Source organism: Mesitornis unicolor, unplaced genomic scaffold (assembly GCF_000695765.1).
Source record: "Mesitornis unicolor isolate BGI_N332 unplaced genomic scaffold, ASM69576v1 scaffold30749, whole genome shotgun sequence".
Classification (NCBI taxonomy): Eukaryota; Metazoa; Chordata; class Aves; order Mesitornithiformes; family Mesitornithidae; genus Mesitornis; species Mesitornis unicolor.
The window spans coordinates 1-15,466 of NW_010209807.1; the positions used below are offsets into that span (position 1 = coordinate 1).

Genomic DNA, 15,466 nt, shown 5'->3' on the forward strand with positions numbered 1-15,466 from the left:
GGAGGCGGCGGCGGCGGGGGGCATGGACTCGGGCGGCAGGAACTCCTCTGGCGCCCCGAACAGCACCCTGAGTGAGTCTCAGGGCAGCGCCATCCTCATCTCATTCATCTACTCCGTGGTATGCCTGGTGGGGCTGTGCGGCAACTCTATGGTCATCTACGTGATCCTACGCTATGCCAAGATGAAGACGGCCACCAACATCTACATCCTCAACTTGGCCATCGCGGACGAGCTGCTGATGCTCAGTGTCCCGTTTCTGGTCACCTCTACTCTGCTGCACCACTGGCCCTTTGGCTCACTGCTCTGCCGTCTGGTGCTCAGTGTGGATGCCATCAACATGTTCACCAGCATCTACTGCCTGACTGTGCTCAGTGTGGACCGCTACATTGCTGTGGTGCACCCCATCAAGGCAGCTAGGTACCGTCGGCCCACTGTGGCTAAGATGGTTAATCTGGGTGTCTGGGTGCTTTCCATCATCATCATCCTGCCCATCATCATCTTCTCCAACACAGCGGCCAACAGTGATGGAACGGTGGCTTGTAACATGCTCATGCCAGAGCCCACACAGAGGTGGCTGGTGGTCTTTGTAGTCTACACCTTTCTGATGGGCTTCTTGCTGCCCGTGGTGGCCATCTGCCTCTGCTACATCCTTATCATTGCCAAGATGCGCATGGTGGCCCTGAAGGCTGGCTGGCAACAACGCAAACGCTCAGAGCGCAAGATCACCCTCATGGTCATGATGGTGGTGATGGTCTTTGTCATCTGCTGGATGCCATTCTACATCGTACAGCTGGTCAATGTCTTCGTGGAGCAGGATGATGCCACCATTAGCCAGCTCTCTGTCATCTTGGGCTATGCCAACAGCTGTGCCAACCCCATCCTCTATGGCTTTCTCTCAGACAACTTCAAGCGGTCCTTCCAGCGGCTGCTCTGCCTCAGTTGGATGGACAATGCTGCAGAGGAACCCATCGACTATTATGCCACTGCCCTCAAGAGCAGGGCATACAGCGTGGAGGACTTTCCCCCAGACAACTTGGAGTCAGGGAGCATGTACAGGAACGGCACTTGCACCTCCAGGATTACCACCCTCTGAGGAAGCATTTCTGAGCCCCTGCTCCCTACTGCCCCCCAGCAGGAGGGTGAGCGAGGCCAGGGCTGTGGCATGGGGAGGCTGGGAGGGAAGGGGTTTTTGTCCTGCCCACCAGCAGTGGTGTTTGGCACCAGAAGGAGCAAAGAAAACCCCACATCCTTGGTCTGCTGCCCCATTCCCCCCGTCTGCCTCCCTTGAAAGTGGATGCATTCGCTGATGCTTTGACACCCACTTAGCAAATTGCTGCACTCGTGGGTCGACTTGGGGTCTGGCAGCCAGGCTCTGCCACCCCTTTCTGTGTCTGATGAGTGGCTATATGAGCCCTGCAGTGACTCTCCCCTCACCTTTTGTACAGGTTGCCCTCCCCTTCAGTTGGTGGGACCCCCCCCGGCCACTGAGTCGAGCCTGCCTCAGTCAAGCCCCGGCATTCAGGCTCTGACTCTCCTTGACTGAAAGCGACTCTGCTCCGCGTCTGTCGGTATGCACCTCCCCTTCAGAGAGCAGAAATGCTGGGAAAAGTGCCCCTCAACATACACCTTGCCCTCTCTCAGGAAGGAGCAAGTAGCCTCTCTGTGCCCCTCCCCAGGAATAAAAAAGAAATCGGGGAGCAAAAAGGCCCCAGGAAAAGAAGCAGCATAGTCATGGAGCTGTTTCTTGCTTTGCAGACAGCTTCCACCTCACTGGGGCTCTGGCTCTCCGCTATGCTTGAGGGAAGCAGGGAAGAAGAGGTCTTCAGAAACAAATCTGATTATTGCTGTGCTCCGGAGCTGCACAGCCGGTTGCTGATAACGGGAGATAAACAGTCCCGTGACTCGCAGCGAGAAGAGCACTGAGCCAGGAGTCGGGGGGAGCACTGAGCTGGGAAATGTTTGAATGTGTCCGTACATACAATAAAGTGTGCTAATAATAAAGTTTAAAGGGAGCACTAGACTGTGAAGCCATTGTCTTGCACCTGCTCCATCAGCCGTGAAACAGCGATGAAGGGAGCTGAGACAGTTTTGAATGACCTGGGTGGCTGCAAAGTCACTTTAGCATACATGAAAAAGAGGGATTCGTTTCAAAAACTTCATCAGGCTCTGAAATAAATACTTGACAAGAAAAGTAGCTGTTTGATAATAGCTATTACCCTAGCTCCAGTTTTTTCTGTTGCACTAAAAAATAAAATGGGTTTCATATGTTACCAATGTAAGATACCAGCCCAGAGCTTCTTAATGTTTCATTTCTGAGAATTGTTGTTTTTAATGTGTGCCAGATGTCTTTTTGTTTGATTTTTTTTTATTTGATTCCTGTCACTGTGTTGTGAACGTGTTTCTCTGAAGCAATTTATACTGTGTACCTATGTCTGTGATGGCTACTTGCAAGGTTGCATTAAAAAGGGGTGACGCTCAATAAGGCTCCTTTTCAGATAAAAAGGTTGTCACTTTTTCTAACTTTCATCTACATTGTCTCCCCCACAAAAATTCTCTCTCTTGAATTTTCTCTTCTCGCTTCTTATGACAGAACAATTTTCATATAGATGAATGAAACTTTCTTGTTTGACAAATGACAGCTGATCAAACAAAACCTTCTATCCCTGCTCCCTCTTACCTCAGACTTAAGAGGCGATATGGACCGTGTTGAAATAAGCAGCTATGTTCTTTGCTTTCTACCACCTATATTAACAGTGTCATACAGTGGCAGGTGTCCCAGTAGCTGTGACAAATCACTTCTCTAGCACAATACTGTGGTTGTATTAATTATAGCTACTGGCAATCTGAAGCAAGAGATTCGGAAAATCTCTATTAGCAGCATACCCGTAGCATTGTACTGGTAGCTAAGGTGCTTAAGTACAGCGTTAAATGTGAGGTTGACAATTATGGCATCTAGCATTTGCGGTGGTGGACTTACTACAGGTTTTTGTTGAATTATACCCTTTCACTTTTCTCAGCAGCTAAAAGCAGGATACTACTTTGTAGATTTCTTTCACCAAAAATTAAGTACTGTTAAATGAATGTATAAATTTAGTATTTGAAATTTGTCTGATTCAAAGCCCATGGAAATGAGAGAAAAAAATCCCAGTTCACTTCAATGGACTGTGAGTCAGCTTATTTTAGTTTAAAAATCGCTAATGTGGTATCTGTTACATCCTTATTAAAATATTTTGTGAAAAGCTTTAACAATTGTACAGTTTCTTTTCTTTTACTTCCCAGTGGACCTCATTTAAAGAAAACATGCAAATACTAATTTGGGAATGTTTTACATGTACATATGGGGGAAAAAAGGACAGAATCTCTTCATAAGCTTATTTAACTTTTCACAGGAACCAAACATCTGTCAAAACAGTAAAATGCCCCACAAAACCACGCAATGCTATTTGTAGAGCTTCACTTAAAATCTCACTCACAATCTCTTCAAAAATGGTATAAATCTCACACTCTTTTTCACCCAGGCATGTTGTTATATGTGGTAAGATTAAATAGAGAATCAGTCTACTTTCTACTGCTGGATTTGTTTAACATCGAGCACAATGAAGCAAAAGTTAAAAACCAGTGATTCATACCTGATGCTCGGCTTTGATGAAAAGTTGAGCCTGCTTTTGGTTGTTTGGGTTTTTTTTAATATTTTTTTTTTTACTTTTTCCTTCAAACAAAGCTGTGATGGATGCCTGCACACCTCCAAGCACATGGACTTTAATTCCAGTTCTCTGTGGTGGGTGGGGGTGTTCACACTTGGCAGAGCAGCTGGGTGCTGCCGCAGAGGCGGTTGGTGGGGCCCTCAGTAGATGGCAGACTCTGCTTCAGATGGATGCACTAGCTCACTCGCAGCCAGCAGAGCCCCTGTGATGGCTGGCTAAACACTCTCTGTAGTTTCAGCTGGAAACAAAATCTGTTTATCCTAAACTAACAGTTCTTCCTGCTATTTTTTCACCTTGAGTTTAGTTTGACTTTGGCAGTCGGAGATGTGATCAACAGCTGTAAATCACTCTTAATTTGCTTTGGAAGGAAAAGTTAGTTCATTCTGTGTTATTGTTCTAAATAGTAGAACATAACTACCAGGAAAAAAACAGTTGTCCTTGTGAAATAATGTGTACCAGAAAACAAACAGAACTCTTTTAATGCTTTCCAAATTGTAAATAAGAGTCTTCAGATTTCATATGGAAATTATTTGAACTAATGCTTAATTCAGTGAAAAAGAATAGTGACATATTTCTTAGTGAAACACATCTTGCCTCTTTATACAGCTATAACATAATCCATCTACAAATGGGTAAATTTTAATTTATAACCAGTAGTATGTTGCTGCATTTTACCCATGAGTTTAATATTTTAAAAATACTGTATACACATTGTCATGGAAATTGGCCCCTGTGCCACTGAAATCTGTGCAACTTCTGTTGTTATTTGTTTAGGTAAGACCTATACGCAACAGTGTGATATCTCTGTTTAGTACTTAGTCAATGGACTGGACTATTCCTCATGGTACACATAAAGAGAGAGCGGTCTTCACATGGCACATACATAAGGTCATAGAATCATGTCATCATTATGGTTGGAAAAGAGCTTTAAGATCAAGGCCAACCATTATCTAACTCTACCATGCCACTTCTAAACCATGTCCCTGAGCACCATGTTTGATGGCTTTTAAATGCATCCAAGGATGGTGATTTCATCACTTTCCTGGGCAGCCTGTGCCAGTCTTTGTTAACCCTTTCAGTGTAGTTTATCCCAATATCTAACCTAAACTTCCCCTGTCAGAACTTGACGCAATTTCCTCTTGTCCTACCAGTTATAACTTGTGAGAAGAGATCCACACCCACCTCTCTACAACCTCCTTTCAGGTAGTTGTAGAGGGTGATAAGTTCTTCCCTGAGCCTCTTTTTCTTCAGACTAAACAACCCCAAGCCCCTCAGCCGCTCCTTATAAGACTTGTGCTCTAAACCCTTCACCAGCTTTGTTGCCCTTCTTTGGGCCCTCTCCTGCACCTCAGTGCCTTTCTTACACTGTGGTGCCCAAAATGGGACACAGTACTCAAGGTGTGCCCTCCTTTGTGCCAAGTAGAGGGGGAAGGATCACTTCTCTGGTCCCATTGGCTATACTGTTCCTGATGAAAGCCAGGATGTCGTTGGCCTTCTTGGCTACCTGGACACACTGCTGCCTCATGTGCAGCCAGCTGTGAATTCCACCCCCCAGGTCTCATTCTGCCTGGCCACCTTCCAGCCAATCTTTCCCAAGCCTGTAGCATTGCTTGGAGTTGTTGTGACCCAAGTGCAAGACCCAGTACTTGGCCTTGTTGAACGTCATGCAATTGGCCTCAGCCCATTGATCCAGCCTGTCCAGGTCCCTCTATAGAGCCTTCCTCCCCTCAAGCAGATCAACATTCTGCAAACTTACTGAGGGAGCACTTAATCCTATCATCCAGATCATTGATGAAGTTATTAAACAGAAATGTACCCTACACTGGGCCCTGGGGAACACCACTTGTGACCAGCTGCCAACTGGATATAACTTCATTCACTACCAGTCTCTGGGCCCAGCCATCCAGCCAGTGTTTGCTCCAGCATAGTGTATGCCCATCCAAGCCTTGGGCAATCAGTTTGTTCATGAGAATGCTGTGGGGGACAGTATCGAAGGCTTTACTGAAGTCCAGGTAAACAACATCAGCAGCCTTTCCGTCATCCACCAAGTGAGTCACCTTGTCATAGAAGGAAATCAGGTTCGTTAAGCAGGACCCACGAACCTATGTTGACTGGGCCTGATCATTTGGTTGTCCTGCAAATGGTGTGCAATGGCACTCAACATGATTGGTTCCATGACCTCCTCTGGCACCTAGGTCAGATTGACAGGTCTGTAGTTCCCCAGATCCTCCTCTGGGCTAAATGTCTGTATTTCAAATGTATGTGACACACTCTATTAACACCATGACCGTATACTGTAAGTTAACCAGTTTCCAAAAATCAGCATCCCCATGTAAATATTAAACTAAATCTTACTGAAATAAAATGATGAATAAGTTATGTAAGACTCGACTTCTCTGCCATGTTTCCAGAACAGCAGTGTAAATCAGTGGCTTAAAATCCTGCCAAAAAAAAATAAATCCAAGAACAATAATTTTTTAAAAAAGCTAGAAGAAATTAGCAGAAGAAAGAAACATCAGTTCAGTGCTCTAGACTCTGTGATTTCAGCCCCTAGAAACCTTACCTGACTCCAGGGCTCTGCAGACAAGAATGTGAATTATGAATCTCAAGAGGAGAATAAAATATTTCTACTGCATTGTGTATTCAGCACTTCCATCCTCTTCAACACAGAGCCTTATTGGACCGACAAATGCAGGCTAAGCCATGGGAAGAAAGGGTAATTTACTAATTAGATTTCTCTTTGAGAATAATACTTTTAGATATTATATTCTGTAGAGAGAAATAGCCAAGTGGAACAGGCCAACCAGACAGTATTTCAAAGTATGTCACTAGACAGCTACAGACAAAGCAGTTTTGACAAGAAAGATGCTCTTCAATAAAAGCTAACTATGCCCACCCCCTTCCATCCTTGTTTTCCCAAATGCCTGAGGTCTGGATTTGACACAGCAGCCATGAAGCAGAGACAGCAAGGTGGTGTATCCTACCTGAGATATAGAGGTTTCCATTTCCAGTCTGGCTGGAATACATTCATCATTATATGCTTATCATGTCTATGATGGGTAGAGTCACCTTAAAAGCAACATAAATGTACTCTCTCTTTTAAAACAAAAAATAGTCTTTTCTATACAGGTTTTTATGCTGTGTAATGTGACTTGGGGACACTCTGTGGGTTCTTGAGCTTCCTAACTAGAAGTCTCAGATAAAAGTGCCCAAATCCATAGCATATGGGGGTTGTAGGACAGATAAGAATTACGAGATTTATGACTTGGGAGCTGTTGATCACGGTGATGAGCACTGGAATTGGATTGTATTGGCTTCTTTTACCTTGTTGGTGACAGTGCTGTTTTCAGTGTATTTCTTCAGGGCTCTACCAATCATAAAACTTTGTAAGGCAACCCAGAGGGAAGCCGTGAGATGCTGCAAGGGTGCTGTAATGCACTGCACTTCATAATGCTGAACTACACCGAGTGATGTTGGTGTCGGTGCCAACAGACAGATGAAAGCAGAGGGCCACAAGTTCAACCGATTCATGAAGGACTTGCAGGCACTCAAATTCACAACGGCAAACTCAAATGATTGCTGGTCAGCTGGGATAGTTCAAAATATGGCAAAGCTGTACAAAGCAAGTATATATGAGTGTACACACACACACACACACAAAACTTGTAAAATACATAAACATCCTATTTGGTCCATTATCCAACATGTAAAGGGATTAATTAGAATGTATGTTGGTTACAAAGGAATTCATGATTAGTAAATGCAGATTCCAGTCACTGGACAGTTAGGTAGCACAGTTTTACTGTTTAGGCAATAGTAGTCTTTGTTTTGTTTTTGTGCTGCTCAGATGTGTAGAGGAAATTGGAGTGTCAATTCTGCTACAGAGGTGAGCCTATGGCTGGAGAGGTTGGAGCTGGTAGGAGAATGAGATCCTGGAAAAAAAAAAAGTGACTAGTGTTTGATTTGCAGCTGGAGTGGCTATATTTGGAGATATCCCTTTGATGCTCAGAAAGTTTGAATCTTGCTAGCACTCACCGAGAGCTGCAATTGCCCAGCACTTTAGGAAATCACTCCCCATACCTACCACATGGACCAACCACACCCCCCCCCAAGCTAGGATAAGATAAACATTTCCATTTGAGGTCTAAACTAGGACACTAATGCAGGATCTGATTATGATCTTTTCACTATTTAACTAGGTTAAGTAGGTTATAATACATTATAAACGTATACAAAGAGTGCATTATCTATCAGAATACCAGCTAAAGGTTGGAGATCTTGTTGCTCTCTGGTTTTTGTTAAAAATGATTGATGGAAATGAAAGATGGATTTTGTCCCCTTAGCCAGTCAATGTCACAGATAAAAGAAAAATTTGAAAAGCACTGGGTTATTGAGCAGAAAATCAATACCAGTATTAGTGAGTTTATTTTCCTAACATAGCGGCAGAATAATTTTGTATATCATTTGGTCACAGAAAGAGAAAAGACACTTTTAGAAGCTAAACTGACTGTACAATATTGTAAAGAAGCTTTTTTTAAAGAGTTCCATATGTCTTCATGAAAACTGGAAGAATTTTGGTATTCAGAGATGATAATTGTCTTATGCCTTGTATTTTCTATATAATTTTGTATTCTTTCTATAAGCTTGAGTGTCTTCATAAGAAAAGTTGCTTATGTACCCACTGAAGTCTCAGCCAGTAACCAATTTCAGTGATGTTTTGAACAGCTACATCAGGTGAAAATCTAGTCTACAGTTCATGCCTTAGATTTATACAAATCACACAAACAAATTGCAACACCAGATGAATGAATTTCAATTAAATGAAAGATAAGAAACACAGATAATGTATATTTTTAATGGCATAGTGTATAGTTTGTTTTATTTTTTATGCCAGTAGCTGTTAGCTGATCACATAATGAGTCTAGAAGAAATTGAATCTCCTCTGCTACTTGTGTTAATATAAGATTGTAGGAATTCCTCATCAGTTAACTGGGAAGAAAAGTTATGGGAATGGCTCTCAGATGCTCGTACAAGAAGTTGTCACAGGTATGGAGGACAGGTGGGATTTTAATTGTCACTACCGATGTTCTTGCTGTTTATGATGGAAAAGAAGGTGGAAGAGCTTTGTGGGGTGTCACACAACAACAGGTGAAACATTAAAGGTATATTCACATCAGGGCAAGACTGGATATTTGGGGATATGAAAGAAGGCAAAACTGGTGGATATCTGACACTGAACAGCATTGGAAGGAATTAGAAATGGAGAAAAATCAAGGGTAGGATGCCCAGGAGAGGCCATTATGTTAAGAAAACAGGAAAAAAGCCCCAGAGTCCAGTACAAAGCAGGACTTGTCTCTTTCACGTAAGTAATTTAGATTATTTAAGATACAGCAAATACATTAACTTCCAACTCAAGAAAAAAGATGAAATTCTGATTCTTATGACAGCTGCTGTTTTCAAAGCTGGCTATTCTTTTTGAAGGTTAGAAAGTATCTAGGAATCTTTTCTAAGAACCTAGTGATAATTTAAGTACTTTATGGAATTACTAGAAACTCAGGAAAACAATGCAGAGACCAGATAGACAATAGAATTTTTTAAAATGTGAATTTATTTTGGCTTTTTCAGATGGTCTGTATTTCAAGAATTATTTTCTTTCCTTTTATCATTAAAACAGAAAAAGGTGTTATCAAATTTTTGCTCAACACAAAGAACTCCATATCAACAAGACAGAAATGGAATACAGCAGCATTTTCTCTGCTCTTTCACTGTCATAAAGTAGGATTTACAGAATTTCTTACTCTAAGAGCATCTTCAGTGTTATGACTGGGAAAATGACTTCCCATAAAAGAAATATATACTCTTAAGAACAAAAGGTAATGTTCACATATTCCTCGCCACAGACCTTGAAACTCTGAACGTAGTTTAGCGTGAAGGCATAGAGCTGCATGCCTGAGGTGGCTTATCTGATCTACAGAGGATTGCAGGTTTCAGTGTACTCACTCAAGAAGCTTTCATTAAAACTAATATTTAATTGAAAATAAGCAAGAGAATAAACTCGCTAAGCATGGAAGGAAATCTCCTGATACACTCATATTTGTGGAAAAATATCTGTCAGTCCTATTTGCACTGAAATAGATCCCAGAGTCCGCAGAAGGACTTCTCCTGACCAGACAGAATTTTGCTCCCAGAAACTACAATCTCAGATTTTACTAAGAAAGCCTATTGTCTGTAAAAGTACACCAGTATGTGCATACTTTAATTTTAATACAAAAGAAGACTATACATTTAAACCTCAGTTCTTGTCTTTCACTGCAGCAAATTTGACTTTATATGACAAGCCAGTAGGATGTTCTTTTGAGAGATCTAAACTGGATTTATGGAATTGCAACAGATGTTAACAGCATTAGTGTGGTAAATTTATTTGAAAGTAATGAAAGCTTCCTCATTAGTATGTCTGATGTATAGGTAAGCAAAAGAGGATTTGTGATGTAATAGTCTTGGATATCTAATAATATAATGTCAATGTGTAGAGGAGAACAGACAGTATTGCACATTGCTTATGAGCAGGTTGATGCTCATGTTGTATATTATCTTCATATCCCTTTAAGCTTCAGAAACTAGAAAAGAATGAAAACCAACTTTGTTTTACTTAAGAAGACTAATGCATGTGTTCGTATGATTACTTACTCTCCTAGGGTATCAGGATACCTTCAAATGTACCAGAATCATCATCTCAGTGGTTAGGTGAAACTGAAAGAGAAACAGTTCACTTGAAGAGCCAGCACTAACACTGCAGGGTTGGAAGGGCTATTGCCATGAAATCTAGGAGGCTTTTATTCTGAGAAAAAGCTGCATACACTACATACACACAATTCATTACTTGGCACAACTAAGTAAGATGATCCACAACAGAAGTAACAGGTCCTGATTTTGTCCTAAGAAATGGATGTTATTTGGCCGAACACTGACTACAACATACCTAAAACTAACAATTTTGAGTAAAAAAGCTAAAATAATTCACTATGCTAATATTTAATTTCAAAGCAGGGAGCTGCATATAAATTAAGAAGGATGCTAAAAAGGAACAGCTAACAGGGTAAAGGCTTGCAGGTGGCACTGGGACTATTTATTGATATTAGGGGTTCAGATTAAACACATTACCTATCAAAAGAAGACATTAGAAGACCACTTTGACCACAAAAAATCTAAAAAGTTAAACAGTACACAACAGAGAATGACATAATTTAAAGCTGAAATCAAGTACAGATAAAGAAAACAGAAGGGTGAACTTTAGCAAGTAAATAATAAAATTTTAAAGCAGGCAAAAAAAAATAACTGAGAAACATTTGCATAAATATATAGCAACTACCATTGCAAAATCTAGTACAACAGGAAACCACTCAGTGTACTTACTGCTGATGAATGATAATTGCATTTAAAAGTGTTTCTGGAACAAAGAGCCATGCAGAAAAAGCTGTGAAATCTTATTGCCTCTAATCATTATGGACTATTCTTTTTTTTTTCCTTTTTGGAAGAGGGACTATGGATAAGTCTGTGGATGTTCATGAGAATGAAGAGTTTGTAGGCGTTTTGGTGTAAATCAGACAGTGAGCAGTACAAAACTATTATCAGAGGCTTGTGGTCCTCTAAGAATTCAGAAGAAACTTCCTAATGAAAGAGCTGTACTAAACTGCAGTGAAACCTGCTGGAAATCCACAGGGCTCTGTTCTTGGTCTTGTCCTGCCCAAATTTCTCATAAATGATCTGGAAAAAAGCCTAAGGGATAATTCTTTGAAAACATCAGCACAATTCTCTGCAGTGGTCTAAACAAACAAATGGTTATGTTAGTAACTTCTAAAAACTAGAAAATGCTGTTAAGCCATTGTAGAAGACTATACTGTACCTGGATCTGAACAGTTTCTAAAGTTGGATTTCACAAGGAATCTAACAACATAAGAAAAGGCATGAAAAGGGAATAACAAACCAATCAGATCTATTGAATTTTCTAAAAAAGGAGAACTGAATAGACTCCTCAGCTTGGGATACCTATGGATGAAGGAGTGTATGGCATAGGTGTGGTAAGTCAAGATGAACCGGTCTACTTTTTTTTACATCACATGTAAATAAATTGTGGAACTAATTGCTACAAGACAGTTGGATGTCAAAAGTAATAAACTGAAACCAAACTCTGTTAGACAAATTGATGGAAGTCTACCAAGTGTGACATGAACTCACTCTCAAAGTCTTACAACCTTAGAGTACCTAGAAGTGTCACTTCCAGATGTCAGGCTTCCTATTCCTGAAGCATTTGCTATTGTCACAGAGAGATTACTGACTTAGATGGCTTTTAATCTCACTCAAACTATCTGTTCTTATGCTCCCATGTTATGTTCTGGGGAACAGTGTAAACCATTCTTATCAGTCCAAAGCACACAAGAGCTGCTGGTTACACTCCAAAAGCAAAACCATGCTTGTTTGACATATTACAGCCCATGTTCTGCTCCTGGATTAATGACTGAGAATGTCTATCTGTTCACAAACCACTACATTTTTTGTAACAAACACCTGAAAAAATATGCAGCGTGAGGATGGTAAGGATGGATACATCCTGGTAAAGATGGATGCTTGTATGTCTTTCTTATCTCTGCCTTCTCAGCTCTTCCTCTACCTGGACCTGTGGGAGACTCTCTCTTTACATTATCCATGAAATACAACATCGTAGTTGTTTCCCCATCCTTCTGCCTCAGACTTTCAGTGCAATAGGAATGGCAAGTGGCAGGAGGGAAGGACATAATAAATGTGGGACCACCACTATGTTGCTGCCTTCCCCACCTCCACTGCTGCCTTCAGATGCCTCGCCTACAGCAAAGCAGTGCTTCAAGTCTCCAATATGGAAATGGGAAAAGACTTATAGAAAACAGATGACTCCCTGTTCACCTTCACTTTCCAGTCTCCCAGTGCCAGAGCTCTCCAAGTCCAGAGGAGAAAGGCAAGGCTGCATATTGGAGGAGGAAGGAAAGTCATGAAGTTGAACCTGGTTTGCAGCCCTGCTGCTGCCTTGCTGTGTTTGCCTCTCAAGTCAGTTATGTATCATTAGTGAAATGTAAGAATTGCCACTGAACAGCCTTGATAAATGTCCACATCCTGAAGAAACAGAAAATATTTCTAGAAGGTACTAAGTTGCATCCACCAGTGATTAAGCTCCATGCAATAAAAGATGAAAGATAATGAGGGCTGAAAACATGAAAAAAAGTTATTAAGTGATAGGAAATTACACTTCCTGGGGGAAGCACAGAATCCATTCATTTTTTAATCTTCTTTAAGCTATATACGGCACTTTAAAAAGGAGAAAAGTTCTTTGAAGTATTTGAATTTTGCCCACACCCATTTTTAGATTTCACTTTAATCCCACAACACACTTCATCAAGCCCTCAGCGGTATAAATAATTATTAAAAATTTGGGGGAAATTAAAATTTTATTTCTGATTTTTTGATGAATACAAACCATTAAAAAATCATCATATGTTCATGAATAAAATGTACAGCTGACAAATGATGTGCCTACCAATCAAACTATCTTTGGAGGAATTAAGGAAATCTAAAAATTAGATTTAATAATTGGCAACAGGGGACACTTTTTGGACCACTGTGATAGATGAAAGGTTTGGACGTTCCTGCTCTTTGCAGAAATTGCCAGTTTTACTTGTGGACTCTCAGATTCTTGTGTCCACTATTTCATTACCACTACACTATTACATCCAGTCCTCTAGTCAAGAGCAGTCTTGCTCCAGAGCAGCGTTCAGGCCTCTGCAGCACTACATATTACTCCAGGGCATTTACAATTAAAAAAAAAATCCACTTAATATGAACCACTGGAACTGAAAGTGCTAAATTATTTCAAATCTTCCATACAAATGTATCCATTGTCAAATTCACAAAGTTTTTATGTGATTTATATGGCTTTAATGTGAGATGAAATAATGTATTTCCTGTGCTGGAAAAACAGTTGCAATATAATTTGTTTATATAATATGTTTAGTCAAAGCACATGTATGTAACATGAGGGAAAAGGTCAAGATCTGTCTCCATCTCTGCTGTGTTTTGGAAAAATATTTATATTTGATTGTATGTTTTACCTATGGTGTTACATAAGAATTAATAGAAAGTTGCATCCAATTTCATAACCAGACACTTTTATTGTATCAATCCTTGCTATGATTATCTGTACTCATTATGATCTTACTTATTCTCCTCCTATGGATGTAAACAATCTGTCTTGCAGACGCTGAATCATGGTTATGATATGAGCCAATAGTCCATGTTGCAAGTCATTTATCTGTTGGTTTCCTATTTAAGAAAGATGCAATTTAAGTTGAGAATGGAAAGCAAAAATGATTTATCCTTTCTTCCAAACCATCCACTTCTTGGTCTGAACATTAGAGGAAGAGAAATTAATGCATTTCAAACCTGCTCAGGTTTCAATCAAATCTGAATGCTGTTGGCTTTGTATTCTACTGACTGCAAAAAGAAGGTAAAGAAACTCAAATAAACAAAACAAGAATTTCTAATGTGTAAAAAACAATAGAAGCTATGGTAAAATTAGGGCCATTTAGCTATGCCTGGAAGACATAGGTTAGCTGATTTTTCTGATTTTATTTTAGATGTGTGTTCTACAGACATTTAAACATAAGTAGCCTCCCCAGGATTTCTTTACAGTCAATGTAGAGAAACGGCACTTTAAAGATGCAATTCACTGGTCCTGTTTTCAGCATCCAGTCTAAAATGAGAGAAATTGCAAGTACAGACTTCTCTCCATAGGCTGTAAGGGAGTCTAGGTGAGTAGATGAGCCTAGAGGAGGTGTTAGAGATAGCTACACCCACTGAGACAAATCCCATCCTTAGATAAAAAATAGTCTGGTTTCAGCTAAGTCAAACTATAAACCGGGGAAAACATAACAGAAGCCTTGTGTAGTCCTCTAGACAAATGTCTAATGCTTAATCCTAAATCTTGAGCATGAGAAAAAGAACTCTGAAATCAAAATGTGATTTCATAGGAAGCCAAGGCAAAGAGTGAAATGAGAATAATAAGATGAGACAGGTGAATGGCCAGCAAGGACACGAACTTGTAAATTTTAACTGAATAGTCTGAGTCAAATCCTGAGAGATGCCAAAAGAAGTAGTCAGTTACAGGCACTGAACTCAGCACTCAGCTGTGTGCTTGGTAAGACTCCTGAGACAGAATGAGAGTGTTCCTAAAACTTAGAAAAACATACCTGGACAGTTGTACTGCCCCATTAAGAGTTCAGCCATCTGATACATGGGAAAAAGGAAAATATAGAAATAACAACTTAGGGAGCCTTTCATTCATTTTAGTTGCTATTTGATTATATATTCGCTTATGTACAGTAGAATAACAGAGCTCCACATACATTCCTCCCTAAAACAAATTACTTAGAGTGATGGTAACAGGACTGGTATTGAGACAAAAGCCATTAATGGCTAAGTCATTTTCCAGATCTGTGTACATCTGAATGTAGAATCAAGCTTCCTAACAAAGCTGAAAAATACTTGCCTTCTGAAATACAGATGTCAGATAAATGGATTAGAAAAGCATGTCAATTATGAGACAGTTTTATAATGAGTAGCATTCTCACCTAGCTGGATTTCATTTCTGTCATAATATAATGGCATTTATGGCTACAGACAGCCCAATGGCTCACAAATGCCAGCAATTTGAGTGTACTATCAGCAAGTTTGCTGAT

The 15,466-nt window shown here is 40.4% G+C and overlaps 1 protein-coding gene across 1 annotated transcript; it reads left to right on the forward strand.

Moving 5' to 3' along the window:
* The first annotated feature begins 6 nt into the window (after positions 1-6).
* Positions 7-1,165, forward strand: SSTR1 (somatostatin receptor 1). Its single transcript, XM_010192974.1, has one exon. The coding sequence runs from the start codon at positions 23-25 to the stop codon at positions 1,091-1,093; it is 1,071 nt and encodes a 356-aa protein (XP_010191276.1). The 5' UTR covers positions 7-22; the 3' UTR covers positions 1,094-1,165.
* The last annotated feature ends 14,301 nt before the right edge of the window (positions 1,166-15,466 follow it).